An 18,957-nucleotide genomic window follows, 5' to 3' on the forward strand; every position below is an offset into this window, starting at 1 on the left:
AGCCTCCTGCTGGGCACCAGTTCAGCCAGGAACTGGAAAAGAAAGCTCAGTAACAAAGGCAGCCTTGGCTGATCCCAGGCTGCATCGGGAATTGACCTCCACCTCCCTCCCTCCACAAACACCATTTGATGGAAGATGGATTAGCTGCACTCCAGGTGTCTTCAGCTCAATACACCTGGAAAAAAGTAATGGTAAGGAATGTGCAGAATAAACTGAACTCACAGGAGACTGACACAGCATCAGCAATGCTGCTGTAGTGCTCGCAAGAAGTTTAACTGAGCACTAAGACAGGCTAAGACTACAGCTTTTCCAGCACAAGGTCATATAAAAATACACAATTTTGCCTCACCACCACGGGCACAGACCATGTAGAGCTGAACAACAGCCATCAATGCCACCTTTAAAAATAAATAAACTTCCTCTTCTGCCAAACCAATCTGCTGACCCAACATTTAATGGAAGGGTCAGTTCTCCATCATGTGGTACCACCAGATGAAAATACTAACAATAAAGGTTCTATTTAAAAAACACAAACATCTTGGAGACCAGCATCGGTGAGAGAAAACGTAGATTACAGGGCCCCTTAAAGTAGATGTGTAAATGTTTGCTGGCAACCACAACAGCTTTCTAAACAATCCAGAACAACATTGAAATGTGACAGCTTACTAAGCAACATTTTAAAACAGTTAGTAGCAGCTGTTAATAGTGGCTGTATTTTGGGGCCATATGCTACCTTTTACAATATAAAAACAAGTCCCCTTGGCACACAAACAAAACACACCTCTTGCCAGCACGTCCCCACACTGCATCCATTTAGAAGACTTAAAAGTCCTACCAGCCTTTTCAAAACCAAACCCATTGAGATGCTGTTTTTCACACACTGGCTACCAGCAAGCCTTTCCAGGTAGCTTTTGTCCACCACCCCTCTTTTTCTGCTGATGTTATCACTGGAAATCTCATCACATTGGTTAGTTTACTGAAAACTTTTTTATTGTAATCAAAAAGTGACATAACAGGGCTGTAATGTATTCTGCAAATCATTCTGCTGATATTTTATAACTGATACCAGCTCCTTTTGCCAGGCAATTAAAAAAAATCCAAATGTGAAAACTTTCACAGTACAGTAAACTCCACCCAAACTAATTCATGGTGGTTAAAAATAAGATGCCCCAGCAAAACCTTTCATGTTACATGGTCACAACTCACAATTCTGTACAAAATGTTCACTTTTATAAAGCTCTGATGTAAAAATCAAATAACCAAGCAGCAATATTTTAAGTGCAGCACAGGGTCTTTCATGTCATTATTTACAACGCTTGAAATTCGTTTACATTTTAACAAAATTTAATACAGATGACTTAGGAATTAAGTCATTTTTTTATCATCTGTCATTCTATGTAGGGACAGATTTCACTTTTTGGTCATCTTTCTCTTTATCTTTGCTCTTCTTCGACTTTTTCTTCTTGTGTTTGTGTTTTTGGCTCTTTTCCAATTCTGTCTCGTTTCCCGCGTGTTTCTTATGCTTCTTGTGTTTCTTATGCTTCTTGTGCTTCTTCTTCTCCTTTTTCTTTTTCTTTTTCTTGCTGTCTTGACTCTCTCCTGAGCTGGCACTGCTGCTGTGGCTGCGAGTCTGGCTCTCCGAGGGGCTCTGGCTGCGGCTGCGGCTAACGCTGGGGCTGCTTTGGCTCTGGCTTCTGCTCGCTTCAGGCTGCTCAGCTGCAGCAGGTGCTGCTGGTTCCTCTTTCACCTTATCAACAACAGCCTTTTCTTTCACTTCCTTTGGATTTTTTCCTGCAGCTTCCTCATCTTTTGCAGATACATTACTCTCACTGTCACTTTCATTGTAGTCTGGTACAAAGGCAGCCTCATCAGTCTCTCGCGTGAGATCAGAGGAGAGCCGTGAGGAGCTGCTCACCTGAGGTTTAGGCTTGACGAGGCTTTTATCGTTCTGCCCCGTCACATTCTCCTTCTCAGCTTTTACCTCTGGTGATTCTTGTTTCACAGGTGGTTTATTAACAGCTGGCTCTTTCTCTTTATTGACCTTTACTTCTGGTACAGGCTTCTCTTTCTCTTTTCCTGGGTTTTTCTCTGGAGGTTTGTGTTCCTCCACCGCCCACTTGGCCTCATGAGCAGCTTTGTGCTCAGCCGGCTTGCGCTCCCGCGAGGGGCTGTGGCTGCTCCTCTTGGCATCTCCAGCGCCCTTCTTGGGCAGCTCCGCTCGCTCCTCCCTTGGCTTGCTCTTCTGGACTGATGTGGATTCTCTGGGTCGAGAAGGGGACTCTTTCCTCCTGGCTAATTCGCTCTTTTCATCTCTGCGCTTGGAACTAGAATGATCTCTGCTGCCATCATGGTCAGATTTTTTCTCTCTGTTTGGAGTAAAGTCTTTAGCAGTGGATCCACGGCCAGTGTCATGTTTCTCTGAAGATCTGCTGTCTTTGGAAGACTGAGAAATGTTTTTTCCATTTCCTTGCTCAGTTGCACGTTCTGAGTGGTCTTTTTCTGGCTGAACACTGTTCTTTCTCTTCTCAGAAGTGTCCTTGTCTGACAAAGAATGATCCCGGTCTTTGGTTTTTCCTTTTTCATTTGACATAGAACTTTTTGAACTTTTAGTGTCATGCTGGGAGCTTTCATAACTTGCCTCTTTTGTCATTTTCTGTGTTTTCTCCAAAGGCTCTGTCTCTTTTTCATTGTGTTTTATGGGGTTCGGTGGCTTAGCACTCACATTTTTTATAACACTGGCAGGTTTTCCTATGTTTGTGGGCACCTGGGTAGATTTAATGTCTTCCTCTTCAGACTCAAAGTCATCTTTATCCCACTTTGACTGAGGGACCTGGATCATAATAATGACATCTTCAGCAGGGGCTGTATTATCGTTATTATACTCCTCCATGGTCTTAATGACAGTCCGCTTTGTATCTGGCTTTTCTTCAGTCTTTCTAATGGGGCTTCCTCCAGTAGAGCTGGTGCTAAAGAGAAAAATGGGTACATTAATAACACCGCCAACCTTCCTATCATTCTAGAACATGGCTTTTGTTTCAACTCTAAACCTTCAGCATTTTTCAAAAGATGTTCAATTAAGGGAACAGACAAGAGAAAGGATGAATCCACAAGCTAAGATCATGAGCAATCAATTCATTTAGTATCTTGCTACTATACATTTAATTAACAAAGACACAAGATTATCAGATGGGTGACTGTCTGATCTGGTAATTCCTTCATGTCCTATTTCTACCAACGGCAGATAAATTAGACACATGTTCTTCATTTCACAGGTAAGCAAGCTATTATGGAGAGGCATATACAACCAAAGCTTTATCTAGTGTGGTTCTTTAGAAAAATATGTCTTAAAAACTTTTTTTAAATATCAAGACACCACCCTAAGTCTCCAGCCATGTCTTAAATGCTTTGAGTCCTGCTTCTATAGACACTGAAATGGAAGCAGTAACTTGTCACACATGTCACACAACAGAATATAGAAGAGAGAATAAATAAATGAGCAAGAAGAGGGGGCAAAAAAAGTCCCTAGAGTCACACACCTCAGCAATGAATTAACCTTATCAGCTTTCTGTGCCGGACAGACTGCTTGTTTTCTCTAACAAAACTTGATTTTGATCCAAGTACAGTTTAACAGGAAAGATCACAGATCATTCACTCATTTAGCACAGATTAGCTGTTGCTTTCATCATAGAGAATTTTATGGGTTCTTTTGAGAGAGAGGATGAAAGCAAGAATATGAAAAGAAATGATGAGGTACCTGGTATAATCTACAAGAGTTGAACTAGATCCATCGGCTGCTGCTACTTTTCTTCTCGCTTTTCCCTTTGCTTTTTCTTGTTTAACTTTGCTACTGCTTGGCTCAGGTTTCTCAACAGGTTCTTTTGCAGGTGGCACATTTTCTCCACTCACAATCTTTTTCCCAGTTTCTCGGTTGAGTTTAATCTTTTTTGCAGGGTTGTTAAGAAAACCAGCTTTATCCTTCTCTGGTGTTCTCTCTCCTTTTTCCCCATCAGGTTCAGTCTTCCCCTTTGGCGATGGTTTTGATTCAGCAGTTTCTGGTTTAGAGGCCTTTGTGGCAGTGGCTTCATGTTCTTTGTCAACCTTTTCATCTGCTTTTCTTTTTCTTTTTTCAGGCTTTGCATCAGGTTTGCCTTTTTCAGCAGGTTTTTTAGCCTTGTCCTCTTTGTTGGAGGGCTTCTCTGACTTGGTTTCTTTTGGATGGTCTTTCTTTGCCTTTTCCTCCTTGGTTGGTCTAGTTTCTGGGTGATCTTTTGTTGCTTTTGGGTGAACTTTCCGTGGGGTACCAAGAGCCTTCTCATCCTTCTGAGAGGAAGATATTTTAACACTCTCTGTCTTTGGCAACTCCTCCTTCACTTTTTTCACAGGAGGTTCTGCTCGAGGAGATTTTTCTCGATCAGTTTCTGCCTTCTCTTGGGAAGCTTTTGCTGGTTTTGCTGTACTATCTTTCTTGGGGGGAACGGCCACTTCAACTTTCCGCTTTGTCTTGTCAGCTTTTGCTTTTGGCTTCTCCTTCTCTTTTTTCTCCTTTTCTGACACTGGTTTGAAAGCAATAGAATCTGCTTCCATTGGCTCGTCTCTCACAGGGGTGGCATCATCTCTGCTTGGTAGCATGAACAAAGAGTCTGTTTTAACATCTTCTGCTGCACCTGGTTCTCTTGGTTTTCTTGCACCTTCTAGCAACTCTGCACTGGGAAATCCTTCGTTCTCATCCCCTTTTCTTCTCTTCCGGTGTTTTTTGTGTTTATTGCCTTTTCCATCGCCCAGTGGATTTTCCACCTCCTTCTCTTTTGATTTTGTAGGATCCTTGATGGCATGGCTCTCTCTTCCAGAAGGTTTTTCAGGGTAATTTCCAGCTATGTTACGATTTCTGTGGCTCTGCCCACCAGGATAATCCTCCCTGCGTCCCCGAGCATACGGTGAATTTTCTCGTCGGGTCCCAGGTGGACCAAACCTATCTGGGGAAAAGTTCTCTCTTGTTACTGGAGGCCGAGGCTGAGCACCAACAGCGTAGCCTTTGTAGAACTTCTCGTACCATTCCCTGTAGTTCCTCTCCCATTCTCTGTATCTCTCCTTTTCAAAGGGATCTCTGAAGTCAACAGATCTGCCGTAATAAGCTTTCATGTCGTACGGTGGAACTTCTCTGAACCTGTTAAAATATTCCCTTTCCGCCTCCCCCTGGGGTACAGTCCGTTTAGTGGGAGACTGGCCTCTGAAGACTGGCGACCGTGACCGGGAGTGGTACCTTCGGTAGGGGGGTGATCTCGACCTTGACCGGTGATAACCATGAGACCGTGACCTAGAGCGGTAGTTGCGGCTCTTCCCTTTGCCTCTTCTGGGATAGGGCGGCGACCGCGAGTAGGAGCGGGAGTGGGAGCGGCTAAAGGAGCGGGAGTAGGAGCGAGAGCGGGAAGAACCTGATCGTGACTTGGAGTAGGTGTAGGAGCTTCTGGAGTAGGACGACGCGCTATAGGGAGACTTGGACCTTAAAACACAAACACAACATACAAAAAATATATAAATGAAGTTAATTCAAAACAGCCACTCTCCCCAATTTTTTCCTCCCAAATTTATTTGTTTTTTGCTTTTTTTTTTTTTCCATCTGCTTATGTCAAAGCTTCTGTCAGCTGCTGACATAGCTACTGCAAACTGAAGAACTCCATAACATGTACAAGTTTCTGCTTACAAGACAGACCAGCTGCTGCTTTGTTAGTTCAAATACATACAGGAAGAGTAAGTCTATTTCCACTCACTTCTATCACATGAGCTACCGCAGCTACTGACTGATTTCAGGTGGTGTATACTGGCCTCTACTGGTACCCGAACATGGACATTTTCCACTACTCCACAACTACTACATGCAGTGCAAATCGTTTTTGTTGCAGTAGGACGCAAAAAGAACAAGTCTCAATGGCTACAGAGCAGCACCAGACAGCAAGAAAACATGATTCAGCCTGAAGACAGTAAAGCTCAGTTTCAAAATGCCAGCGTTGTCTACTTCACTACTTACTTATTTGGAGACTTGTACAGGACACAAAATCCCTGTACTGCAATCTTACATACAGGACTATTGAATCAACACTTGTAGCCTGACATCCTGCATTGCACACACCTCTAGCTCTCAGCAAGGGGAGTGACCACACTGCAAGAAAAAGCTTATCTACACACTTCTAAACTCACTTCTATGAGTCAATGACATTACTCCAGGAAAGATGCTACAGCATTAGTAACACAGAGCTATTCAGATTCCTGCCTCAGTGATTCTTTTTTATATAAAGCATCAGCTAGAGTTTTTTTCTTCGCAAGTCTGTCTTCTATTATCTTTTAGATAACAATTTCACTTTTTTCTGTATATGTTCATTAGCATCACTCCTCCTCTCAAAGTCCTTCACCAATGTAAAATTTCATTACAAGTTTGATCATTTAATTCCTAAGAAAAAATTAACAATATCAACAAAATACTAGTGAAAGCCACCGGTTTGCAGTCCAGGATAAAAATATCTTTATGTATCCACATGAGATACACAACAGAGGGAATGAGGACAATTTCTCTTCCATATCTCCTCCAAAGTGCTTTGAGGCAATGGCTACAGTCAGAATAGGGATGCAGAAAATCCAGCAACTAAGCCTGTTCGGTTCCTGGCCTCCTCAGGGCTGTCAGGAGGTGAGGGATGTCACTGCAGAGACACTTCAGTAACAGAGACACCTGCTACTTAACAACTGCTGCAAACTGTAACTATCAGTCAACCGTAATCTCTGCCACATTTAAGCTAGTGACCTACATATGACACTGCTATCACTGCTAATCCCTGGAATCATCCAATCCATCTAACAATAGAGGTGGAGTGGAACTCCTCCTGATTCCTCTAGACAATCTGCTTCTCCGTTACGGACACGTAAAGCAGTTACCTGGAAAACGAACGCCTACGCTCCTTTTGAATCTTTTTATATTCCATCAATTCCTTAGCAAAATCATTTGTAAACTCATCAAGTTTGGACTTTTTCTTTTCCCTGTTAAAATAAGTTTGACCTTTATTACAATTATAGTTTGACCTTTATTACAAAAAGACATCAAGAAACAAACATGGCCAATATGAGAAAATGTATACTGCATGCAAATGGTGAACATCCTATTTTAGCAAAAACAATTAAGAATTCCTACAAGCTCTAGGTAAAGTTTTAGAATTACATTTGTCTTGTTTTAGCTTTGCACGTTTACCATCCGCAACGAAAAACTACATTGGAAAAAAAACACTATGTCATTTTTGCTTATGTCAGATGCACTTTAGCGTCACCGCAGCCCGATGCGCCACCGAAACACAAACATCAACACCACCACAACTGCTCCCAGCCAAATACTTACTCCTCTTTCAGTCTCCGCTGCTCTCTGTAAAACTCCTCCCTAGATAAGGGAGGTGCTTGTGTCGTTGGGATGGTATTTGAATGAGCCGCTGGTACTGCTGCTGGTACCCAAGCTGATGACATGTTTGCAGGAGCTGGGGGGTATCCTGGAGGGGGGACAGGGTACCCAGCAGATGGAGGCTGACCAGGTGGAAACTGAGGAGGAAACTGTGGTGGTGGTACCCCCGGAGGAAGAGGAAGTGCGTGGGGTGGTGGAGGATACAGGGGAGGTGGAGGCACAGGCACAAAGACTGGTGCTGAGGCTGGTAGTGTTGGGGCCTGAGTCCTTTGGGCACGATCACTATGTGGGCGTCCTCGATTTGAGCTAATAAAGAAACCCAAAAACAGGTGTCACTGTTTGTCATGCCCTGCCTGGATTTTAAAGAGGAAAGCGAATGAAGCAGGGCCACAGTGAGGATTGCTTTTGTTCTCAGCTCACTTTTCTCTCTGCTTTTTGTTCATTTGAGACTACTCCCATTTCTTGATCCTCCTACTTGCCCTCCACATCCTCACCCCCAGCAGTTCCCTCAGTCTTCTCTCCTTCTATTGGTGGCTCTGGATGGAGGCTGCCCGTGCTTAAGAGACTCCCACCTTCCATGTGCCAAGTGCTCACTGCTTCTCTGCCCCTTCCTGACACTTCCACCCTGCAAAGTGCAGCAGATACTGGCCAACCCTCCTCTAGAGCTTCCTTTCACTTCTCCCACATACACCTCCTATGCTGCTGCCTTATGATGATGTCTTTGGCCTGGTCTTGTTCCTAAATTGTTATTTTCTTGCTTACTGAGTTTGAGATTTTAGATAATCTGGGGTCTGGATCCTGGTTTTTGTTTTGATTAAGATTTTAGAAACACAATGTACCCTTACAATCTATAACAAACATATACAAAAGGAAGAATTAACTTGGCACGGCAGTATTAGGTAAGCCAGGCTCCTCTCTCTGCAATGGAGAGAAAGCAGCCTGGCTGAGATAACTCAATTGCAGAAACTGAAGTTGACATAAAGTAACAGCGTTGACTTTTCCAATCACTTGCTGAATCAGTATCAACTAAGATGTTAAAACAAGTATGTTGAAGGCTGATTTCTATTAGGAAATAAATTTCTTCAGCCCTACTCAGCCAGTAATCAAAAGGGTGGCTTCCCATCTGATCTTTTAATTATATTTAATTTCATATGTAAATTATCGTTTCCTCAAAAAGTGTTAATTTTTTCCAGAGTCCTCTATTCAGTTATGTACTGGAGTTTTATTTTAAATAATCTTATCGCAAGCACAGATGTCCCTTTTAAAACTAATTCAAATTGAGCCATTTAAATACTCATTATCACTTGTATTCTCTACAACTATCTATACATTCTTATTTCATTAGAAATCAGCTCTTACATACGTTATGTGTTACAGCCTTATTTTACAGGTTACAATCAGTAATATAGAGAGTTTCTGAGAACACTTACAGTTCCCAGCCTGGTCTGCCTCCTGCTGAGCGAATGGCACCAGCTCTCATTGGGTGACCTTGTGGAGTGGGGAGAGGAAAAAAAAATGACACATTCAGTTGATCTAAAGGTAATTTTTTAGAAGAAATTCTAAGTTGTAGTTACTTACCAGTTGTGGGTATTGATTGTCCTTGAGGGCCCAGAAGACTCGGTAATGCTGGTTGTCTCAGTACAGGTACCTGATAGCCCTTGGGAATAAATGCAAACAGTTAGAAAATATGCTCTGCTAAAACACAGCAATTGTTGCCTATATTGAAATAAAACTTACCTTCTCTTCCAACAAACTGCTGATCGACAGAGGGGAAGATTTAGACAGTTCAGCAGCAGAAACCAGAGCAGCGGGAGGTAAAAGAGTATCAGCATCACTACAATGAAAAACCACACTTTTACATTACAAACACTGCTTTTAAGTACTACTTGGAATATGAAGGCCCAGGTAGGAAAAGACTGACTACTGTAAATGGAACAAAAATACTAAAAATAGTTTTCATGAGATTGGCAAAAGTGAAGTCAGCCAATCCCAAGTGAAGCACTGCTGAGCAGTCAGTCTGGCCTGGCACTGCCACAGGCAGCTAGCTGCACATCAATGGGTTAGAACATACAACCCACAAAACGAATCTCAGTTTTGGAAGATTCAAGAGCTGATCAAAGGACAGGAGCCCAAAGCAACAGCACAGATTTGTAATGTAATTTCATGTGTCTTAACTGGGTTGCAAACTTCAGACTTTCATGTTTGTAAATACTTCAAACTTACTGTTTTTCTACATTTATTATGTGTCACTGACAACACTGTACTACTGAGGATGACACTAACTTTCCTAATATTGATGATAGAAACGCTGTAGAACAAAGTAATGTGAAAACACCAGGACAGTTTTGCCAACACTGATGCTTTTACACTTTTCACGAAAGTATTTCCTCAGCACTAAAGAGAAATTAACGCACTCAAGATGGTCTGACATAACTAAACGGTTACTTTAGGAATTGCCAGGCACTTAAAATCCTGGAAAAAAAAGTTCCTCTTTCAGGGTAAAGCTGTGCTGAATGACTGATAGAGGAACCAAACAAGAAACACTTCTGAGGAAATTCCTGCATGAGACACACATCCAGCTTATCAAAGTGTCCCCATTCCAAGTAAGAACAAAAACCAGAACTTCTGAAATTATCTGGAACTGTCACTAATGAGACATAAATTGCTAGCTCAGAAGCTCAAGAAGAATCTAACTTCAGCATTTGGTGTCTCCTATATTCATGCTGATCTACAGATCCACTTACCGAAAAGGTCCATCTGGCTTTTCACCACGCAAAGACAGGGACACTGCTGGAGGGAGATCAGAGACAATGACAGAAGACGGATTTACTGGCAGCCCAGGTGACGGACCAGGGCCCAAGGATGACAAAGCAGCAGAACGAGAGGCCAGAGAAGCTAATGGGATCATTATTGGATCCTGCTGCCTGGAAATGGCTGGCCGGAGCAGAGGCTGGAGGTTGCGTGTGATGGTTTGTCTCATGAGGGGTGGTGGAGGTGGAGGTGGAGGTGGTGGTGGCGGCTGCTGCTGCTGCTGCTGCTGTTGCTGCTGAACCTGCTTACGTAGCCTTTTTGTGTAGCCAGTTTCATTTTTGAAGTTGTTCACAGCCTAGAGGAAAAAAAAATTAGAAAAAGGTAATATGAAACTTCACTAGATCCACAAAGAAAAGCCTCCACAGAGCAAAATTACTTGTGCATTCCTGTAAATACTAATACTCCTAAAATAAATCAACATATAGATATGAACACATCACATTAAACATTTAAACAAATAATTGGTAACTCAAGCATTTAAAGTACTTCAGTGTTAAGACCAAATCTGAAAGTGAGGCAATCATATTAAACAAAAGCAGGACCTGATTTTGCTGGACTGTCTTTAAGTTGCAAAGCTTTTGTAAGAACAGATAATGTATTTGAAAGTAAATTTAACCTTCTGCAACTTAGCCCTGCTTAAGGAGATGTAAATTAGTATTTTCTTCCCTTTCAGCTTTTTACAAATAGACTTTTCTTACAAATAGTTTATGTAAGTCATGTTACCTGACGTAGGAACTTGTTGGCAATTAATGCATCTGGAGAAACATCTGTCTGATGACAAGTTGGGCAGGTATGCTCTTCAGACTCCAGCAAGGCTGTTCTAATACCTGTGAATAATTAGAATAGTTCAAATAGTTTTCAGCCAAACTAGGTAACTGTTCTGTGTTCTAATCAATTAAAAAACATGTATATGATTGATGGGTAAGTATGGTCTTGAATGGAGAGCAGGAAGCTATAAAAGTTTGTTAAATGTAAAAACAGCAAGTAACTATCCAGCGGTGCTACTTCAGCATTGTAACATTTAAACGTGAGGAGTGGGCTGTGTTTTGATGTTTCCACTGGTCTTTTTTCTTCTATCTAGCACAGAGACAGGTCACCAATCTCAAGGTTAATGAATAAAACATCTCAAAAAACCATCAGCCGTTCTGAAGATTTTAACCAGCTCCCCTGTGAAGAAGAATGTGGATTAAATGCCTACCTGTCTGTGGCTGACCACAGACGTCACCAGAGCTGGATACGTATTGCTGTATGAGAGAAAGGGCTGTGGACCAACTAAATGAATTTAATATCTAATATCCTCAGCACCTGCACAATTCTGCATTTTTCTCATACTCATCCTTCTGCACGTAAAGAGGATTTAACAAGATATGTAAGAAAGGAAAAAAGCTTTCTTCCTTTTTGCATTTTCCTTAACATGAGAAGAGTAACTTATTATTCAAGATACATTTGAGTATTAAAGAGAAGGGTTACAAAGCAATGCTGTTGTCCTCTGTTTCTGCATTCAGAAGATCAGATTTGACATTCTGAATTAACAAACATGCGACCAACACTTACATTCATCACAGTAACTGTTTCCACAGCACGGAATGACAACTGCATCAGTCATTATATCTTTACAAATCAGACATAACAACTCATCTGGAATAGGATCATCTTCTTCAGAGGAGGAGGATGGCTCCTCAGGTAAGAAGGGAGGTTTTTCCTTCTTTCCTATAGCATAAGCTTCCCTGGAGGGGAGTGGGGAAGGAAAAAGAAAAAAGTTAAAGATGCATAAAGGAAAACATTTCCAAGGTTTGGATTTTATTAAAGGAAGAAAATAGATGGAATTCTTCTCACTTCACATTAGCATTCTAAAATGTAGGCATTTAAACAACTTTTATACAGTCACACCACCAGAAGGAGGGGGAACAATTTTCCTTCGGCAAAATTATCCCATTCACTGGATCAACTAAGAAATTAGCTCAGACGAGATAAAAAAAATAAAATTGAAAGGTAGAAATCAGGTGAAATTAATCCCACCTCTCCTTTGCCAGAGGGTAAATGTAAATTGAAGGCTCAGGATAAAATTAGTCTTCAAGTAATTACATTTTGTAAATGAAAGTAGTCTATGTAACAGCTTCTACAAGAGAAGATGCATGGCAGAAATACAGAAGAGCCAGCAAGTGCCTTTCAAAACAGCTGCTGTTCTCAGCACACAGTATTTTCTTAGTCTACAGCAAAAGGAAAACTTCAATCTGCTTCACACATGAGATTCGATAGAAGTCAGAGGGGGAGGAAATCTCAGTCCAACAGCTATTTGTTACATTTTGAAAGAAGTCTTTGAAATCTAAAACACAAGCAAAATGAGCTTTCAAAGAGAAAGACTCCAATTTCAAACACTATTAAAACGTTTTGAAGCAGATTCTCAGCATACCACAAGTTTAATCAACTTCCAAGTGGCACAAGGGGTAGGACCATCCTATTTTAATGTTAGAAAGCATCACAGACTTTAAGGTTAAGATACAGTGACAGTTCTTCCTCCCCTGTAACTGCAGATGCTGGCCAGCCTGGCTGTGTTGCCACTGATGTTCCCCCTGGTCAATGTGACTGGCTCTGCACTTACGCGTCAATAGTTGGTATCGCGTATTTCCCCGTGTTGGTCAGCATCGCACCCTTGGTGTTGGGATCCTTCACCTCCATCATGAAACTCCTTGGAATTCCCGTGCTCTTTTTAATTCTGGGAACAGACTCAAAATTTTTGTCCTGTTAAGAAAAGAAATACAGACATATCTCATCCTGAGACCCACACTTAGTATTTCCATGATTATTTTAAGCAGCAAAGGCCTCTCCTTCTGCCCAGTGGTCAGGGTTGCCGAAATACTTCTTTCCCTGAATAAATATAGCCAGGCTGTTTCAAAGGCTTGAGCACTTTCTAGAACTCAGCCAACAACCTTTGGCTTAACTTCAGGTTCCTTATGGCTGAAACTTCCCTCAGCTCACCATCCACTTGGAGGACACAAACCCGCTCCTCCTCCAAGGCACAATTCAGAGCTTATTTGGTGCTTTCCATCAGTCCCTGAGGACTTGTATTCACCATCAGTATATGGAGACTGAACTCACACCTCATACACAGACACCCAGTGACAATGTGCAACAGCATAGATACTCCAGCAGAGACTTGTGTCATTGAACAGGCAAATATTTAAAAGATGGGGGTTAACAGAAACAATGTTTTATACAAAATACGAAAACCTGTGGACTGTCATTAAAAAGGGTTAAAAGCAGAGAAAATTTGCCAATAATACTGAAATATATCTGAACACATAGGAAAACTCACAGAGAAACATCTATAAGCATATTTAATGTCTCTGACCTAGAAAAAAAAATACTTTAATTCCAGGTTTCCCTTGAATTTTGAAACGTTCTGCAACATATATCATAAAACTTTTGTATTTCACCCAAAGAGAAATAATTCATAATATGAATATTCATGTGTTTGTTACAAAAAACCTAACACCAGAAACCCCCCCATCTTACCCCATTTGTTGGGCAGTTCTTTATATAGTGGCCAGGTTTTCCACAACGAAAGCAGGTGTATGAGGGAGGAGGTGGGCCCAAGGGTTTCTTCATGTAACTGCAAGTTTTTAAGGAAAAAAAAAGTGTGCATGGGTCTCTCTTGCTAAAACAAACAATCTCTACATTTTTTTCTGTAATCTTCAAAGAACAGATTTTAAATTATCAACACTTACTTGATTGGATCATATTCATGGCCAGACTGTGTCATCATAGCTTTTATTTTATCTTCTTCGGAAGCATTGGCTTCAGCCAGATTGGCAGTCTGTTTAACAGGTAATTATTTGACACACACATTAGAAACACATTTAAGCACACACAGCCAAAGACAACACCACTCATCCAATCCTGTAAAGAGCAGCACAACGCTAGCTGAGTGCATGAAAACAGCTGCTTATATAAAATAAGTTTGTCCTGAAGATGTTCTGGGGAGTCCTTATGCCATTACATGATGTTTATGTGCCTGTCAACCTACTTGAGAAGAGCATTCTTGGGCACTCAAACCTTAGGCTCTGTTTGTACCTTACATAAAGACTTGTGTAACCAATCCAATTTTCTTTCAAGTGGACAGAAGCTACGTGTAGAAAAAATTACAATATCCAGTATTTTAAAACTGATTCAACTCCAGACTATTTGAAGGAGAAGACAGCCACTCTGCTTTTAATTGAGAAAGATGTATGTGAGTATCATTATTTACACTTTGCAGCATTAAAAGGACACACAACTTAAGAGCTGGGGCAGCTGGTTTTGCTTGCTGAAATACAGCTTCTGCCACAGAAGCTCTGAAAGGAATCAAGCTTTTTATAACCCCTCAGCAAGAGAAGAGATTCTTCTCAGCAACCGTTTGACCATCATGTGCTGTAGGCAGTCCAAACTGCATCTCCACCAAACTTCTTCATTTTAAGTGATTTAACTACAGTGAGAAAATTAACAGTATTTTCCAGTTGACTGTGTCCTTTTAACATACAAATTGCAACATAAACCTTATGCAGAACTAATCTTCAAATTATTGAAGCCAGCTGATTTTTTTAAAGTAGCATTTGTTAAAATATTTTTATTACACACTAGTCCAGATACAAGCAGGGTCTAAGGGAGTGACTGTACATTATTTGGACCTTCAAGCACCTATCATTCAGATCAAACACTCATTTTTGTTTTTATATGCATTCATTCACAAAAGCAACCAACTAGTTTCAACATTTTATTAAATGGTTGTTTCATATACAGTTTTTTCTTAACAGCAACATAATCCGGATCACCATCTATGAAATAATTTCCATGAACATTTACAGAAAACTTTACAGATACTTGACTAATTTGTTTGAACCCAAACGGTTTACAAAACACATCCAAAAACCACGAAACATTAGTAGGAATAGACCAAAATTCAAATATGGCATTTAATACATAGTAATAAACCAGAAAACTGTTAACACATTGCCTCCATGCTAAGCCAGCCTGCACTAAAGAGGTTAGAGTACGTCACAGTTTTGAGCTGCTTTATGTTATGATGTTCCTGCATTTTCTGAAATACTTCAGTTTTCTTGAAAGGTTCAATGTTTACACCACTTGGACAGTTTTCACATGTTAAGAGTAAAACTTCACATCAATTACAGAACCAAGGACATGTTTAGGGACAGCACTAATGGAGACCAATTTCTTTTTGTGGCTACCTTCCAAACTTTTTTTTCTAATTTTTATTTTCCAAATGTACACTATTTAATTTCTGCAGTGAGAGAGGGAAGAAGTTTTCAGTGGGAATATTTCTCTTTCTAGAAAATAAACTCCAGCCTTTATTTTCAGAAGAAAGAAAGAACTAGCTACTCTGCATTGTGTCCTGCTTTCTCTCATCTTTCTAATTTTAAAGCCTAGGAATTTCACTGGCTGGCACTGTGCCCTTCCACAAAGTGCAATCACTAGTGCTTTCCCAGACAAAGTTACACATGGTCGAGCAAAAAATGCAAGCAGTTCCATAGCAAAACATGGCATTACAACAGTTTCAGAAGGTCACAGCTGCTAATATGCCACACAAACACATTGGTATATTCCTATGAACAATTAGGTACATTTACACAATTTACAGTCTGTGTTCAAACAAATTAGGCTGTGTTATCCACTGCATATATACTACAATTTATGAAACTGTGCAGCATTCAAGGAGTGGATCTGTAACTATAATGACTAGAAACTCAAAAATAGCCATGCAATTGTCCACGGTACAGAAACGCTTCTATTTTGGCTGTTGCGCCCCCCTGAAATGTCCGTAACTTACAGCCAATTAAATTCTTCTGTAAAAACTGTTAGTTTCCAACGCAAAAATTAACAAAACGTATGAAAAACGGTAAAGAGCTTCTGAAGTGCTTCTTCTTTGTGTCTTGAAGATGAGTAACACTGCAACATTATGTTGAGGCTGATAAGGTACTCCCCTTCTATCTTCCCAAACTGGGAACTACTCTTTACAGGATAGTATCCAAATATACACACTTTTGAAGTCAAAATGAATACTTTAAATTATTAAAAATTTAAGTTTTGTTCAAATTACAACAGTTATTCAGCTATAGATCACAGTATAAGATTTAAAAATACGAAGTAAAGAGTTTTAAAAAATATTTGACAAGAATATATATATACCTTAGTAAGCTGGGCCAGAGAAATAGATGCAGAAGAGTCATCAATCTGTTCACAAAAAATTAAACACATATTCAAGTTCTACAATCAAAACATAGCAATAGTTAACCTCTACTGTAGTCTGAAAGTCTGCACTATATGCTCAGAGTGTCACTGAAAGAGGCATTTTCAACCTCATGTAATTTGTATTTGATCAAAACAGTGACAGCTTAAGAGAGCCTATGGGGTTAATGAGAAGAGACTAATATAATCAAACCTGCTTGATATCAACTTATTGCTCCAGAGTAGCTCAGAGGAACCCCTGTCAAATGCTCACAACTCTTCAAAAGCTGAAGGGGCAAGGAAGCTTTCAACATTCGGCTAACAGAGAATTTCAGAAATACATATTTATTTGAGAGGGAAGCATCACAACAGGAAACTGATCTACAAACTACACTGAAAGTAAATCAGTTAATGCCTCATCTTTTATAAATGCAGATGGTTTTGCTTTTATGAACACAGTATTTGCCTGTTAAAATAAAGCACAGGCATATCAGAACTCTGACCCGCCTGTCACTAAGTTTAGAAATGCCAACTTGCCATATCCCACAAAAACCAAATGAAAACACCAATGCAAAACATCAGCCACAAAGTAACTTCCTCTAGGAAAAACAAACAAACAAACAACCTGCTTAAGTTATTGGAATAAAGGTGTTTACCATGACAGAGCAGCCTACAAAAGTTGAGAAAACTCATTTCTTGTATTTCATTAGCCTACAGGCCATACTATAGAAACTAGCAAAATTTGGGAAGTGTGAGAACTTAATATTTTCCTTGCTATCAGACCAATTTTGATGATGATGAAAACATGGATTCAGAATACATCTCTTAACTTTTTTCTCCATTGCAACCACCCTCCCAGCTACCTACTGAACACCTCACAAGAATGAAGTCCTCAGGCCCCAGTTAGCAATGCACTACGGGGTTCACTGAAAACTTGTACTCAAGGTGCAGCTTTTCCATAAGTAAAAAGAGTAACTCTTGTTCCTTTTCCAGTACATGGAATTATACTATGTGCAGGCAGCAGTAAATTTTACACCATTAAAACATTTTCAGAAAGACATTCGAATCACTTCTTATGTCTTAAGTTGCTCAAAAATGTAGCATAAAACTTCCCAATGCAAACGGAACAGCTCTCTCTTCAAGAGGTCACTCAATTGACCAGAAGAGATATTAAAACCATTCCCTGGAGAAAGCTCCTGTCCTTTATTACCTAACATAGTGAAAGAACTCAAGGGAGCAGTTTTAGCAGACTCTGGGGGGAAAAAATACCTGCAGAAGAGGATTCTTCACTCCAGTTAATCATTCTTTCCCTATATATTTTGGAAAGCACATACAACATTACTGTATTACTAAGAAGTTATTGAAAATGTGCCTTTGGAGAGGAACACCTAGATCTGGAAAAATAGATCTTCTTTCCATTGAAAGTCTTACCACAAGATTCAACTTTCCTTGTTTTCAGAACACTTTGAAACCTAGTTCTGTTAAAAAGCAAACCTGATCCAAGGGTTTTGAAGCTTCATGCTCCACATGCCACCTTGCTTTACATGTGGAAAAACAGGCCTGTGTTCGCTCTTGGCAGGCACAACCACGACTGCTCTGTGGTTTTTCAGAAGCAAACAAAGAATCAGGAAAGCTCTCTACTGGAGTCTAGCATTAAACAGTTCAGTACTGACCAGTAACTGAAACATAACAGTTCATAAACTATTAATTAGTTCTCGTATTTTTTTAGGAAGCAGTTATTACATGGCTTGCAGGCAACAGCCTAATTTCTTGAAGGAGATGAGAGCACTCCTTTCTAGTGAAGTTATCAAAAGCAGCAGATAACTAATGTACTGTTTTAGTACAACTGCCATCTTCCAATGATCCTTGTGTCTTTTTGTTTCCTTTAAATTTCTACTTAAGTATTTCCTGTCAGGCCCTAAAATCAATCACATAGGAACAATGTCTGCATGAAACTTGTATACAACCCTAAGATAATGGTGCAGAAGAATGAAAAGAAAAGCCACCAACCCCCGCCCGAAAACTACAATTGACAGTCAATGAATTAACTCCCATTTCATGCAGAAGACTAAACAGAAATGAACATCAAGTGGGAAGGAGGAGAGAAAATAGGACAAAAAGGCTAATCTTACTGCTTAGTGCTACATTTAAATTACAGTGGTTTCCTAAACCCCCCAATATCTTGGCTAAACTAAAAATCCAGCCAAGAAGGCCAACAGTTATGCTTGATGGTGCTAAAACAATGGGCATGACTGCATTTCTGCAGCCTTGAAGGAAGGACAAATCCCAACTAGAGATCCTTCTGTGTCACTGATGTAGTATCATTTAACAGAAAGGAACCACTTCCTTTGCTTTGGCTGTCTTAAGAACAGGACAGCAGGACAAATTTGGAAGCGAGGAATGACAATTAACCTAAAAGCAAGACAATGAGAAGTATTCAAAATACAGTATTTTGTGCATCCTCTAAAGAGTAAATAAGTAATTTTAAG

General features: G+C 40.3%; 1 protein-coding gene across 6 annotated transcripts in view; it reads right to left on the reverse strand.

The window, feature by feature from the left end:
- Positions 1–968: 968 nt before the first annotated feature.
- The window catches only part of RBBP6 (RB binding protein 6, ubiquitin ligase), a 29,175-nt gene continuing 11,186 nt past the window's right edge, over positions 969–18,957 (reverse strand). For 2 of the 6 annotated variants that reach the window (XM_051631797.1, XM_051631796.1), the window contains 14 exons: positions 16,430–16,474; positions 13,975–14,063; positions 13,763–13,859; positions 12,849–12,988; positions 11,801–11,973; positions 10,970–11,073; positions 10,180–10,541; positions 9,173–9,269; positions 9,014–9,092; positions 8,866–8,923; positions 7,379–7,741; positions 6,925–7,026; positions 3,755–5,500; positions 969–2,966 (listed from right to left, as the gene is read on the reverse strand). In XM_051631797.1, coding sequence (XP_051487757.1) covers positions 1,394–2,966; positions 3,755–5,500; positions 6,925–7,026; positions 7,379–7,741; positions 8,866–8,923; positions 9,014–9,092; positions 9,173–9,269; positions 10,180–10,541; positions 10,970–11,073; positions 11,801–11,973; positions 12,849–12,988; positions 13,763–13,859; positions 13,975–14,063; positions 16,430–16,474 — 5,028 coding nt within the window. In that variant the 3' untranslated portion in view covers positions 969–1,393. The remainder of the gene's footprint in view (positions 2,967–3,754; positions 5,501–6,924; positions 7,027–7,378; positions 7,742–8,865; positions 8,924–9,013; positions 9,093–9,172; positions 9,270–10,179; positions 10,542–10,969; positions 11,074–11,800; positions 11,974–12,848; positions 12,989–13,762; positions 13,860–13,974; positions 14,064–16,429; positions 16,475–18,957) is intronic. The other 4 variants (XM_051631802.1, XM_051631801.1, XM_051631800.1 and 1 more) reach the window with 3 other exon arrangements.

This window comes from Apus apus, chromosome 14, assembly GCF_020740795.1.
Source record: "Apus apus isolate bApuApu2 chromosome 14, bApuApu2.pri.cur, whole genome shotgun sequence".
Classification (NCBI taxonomy): Eukaryota; Metazoa; Chordata; class Aves; order Apodiformes; family Apodidae; genus Apus; species Apus apus.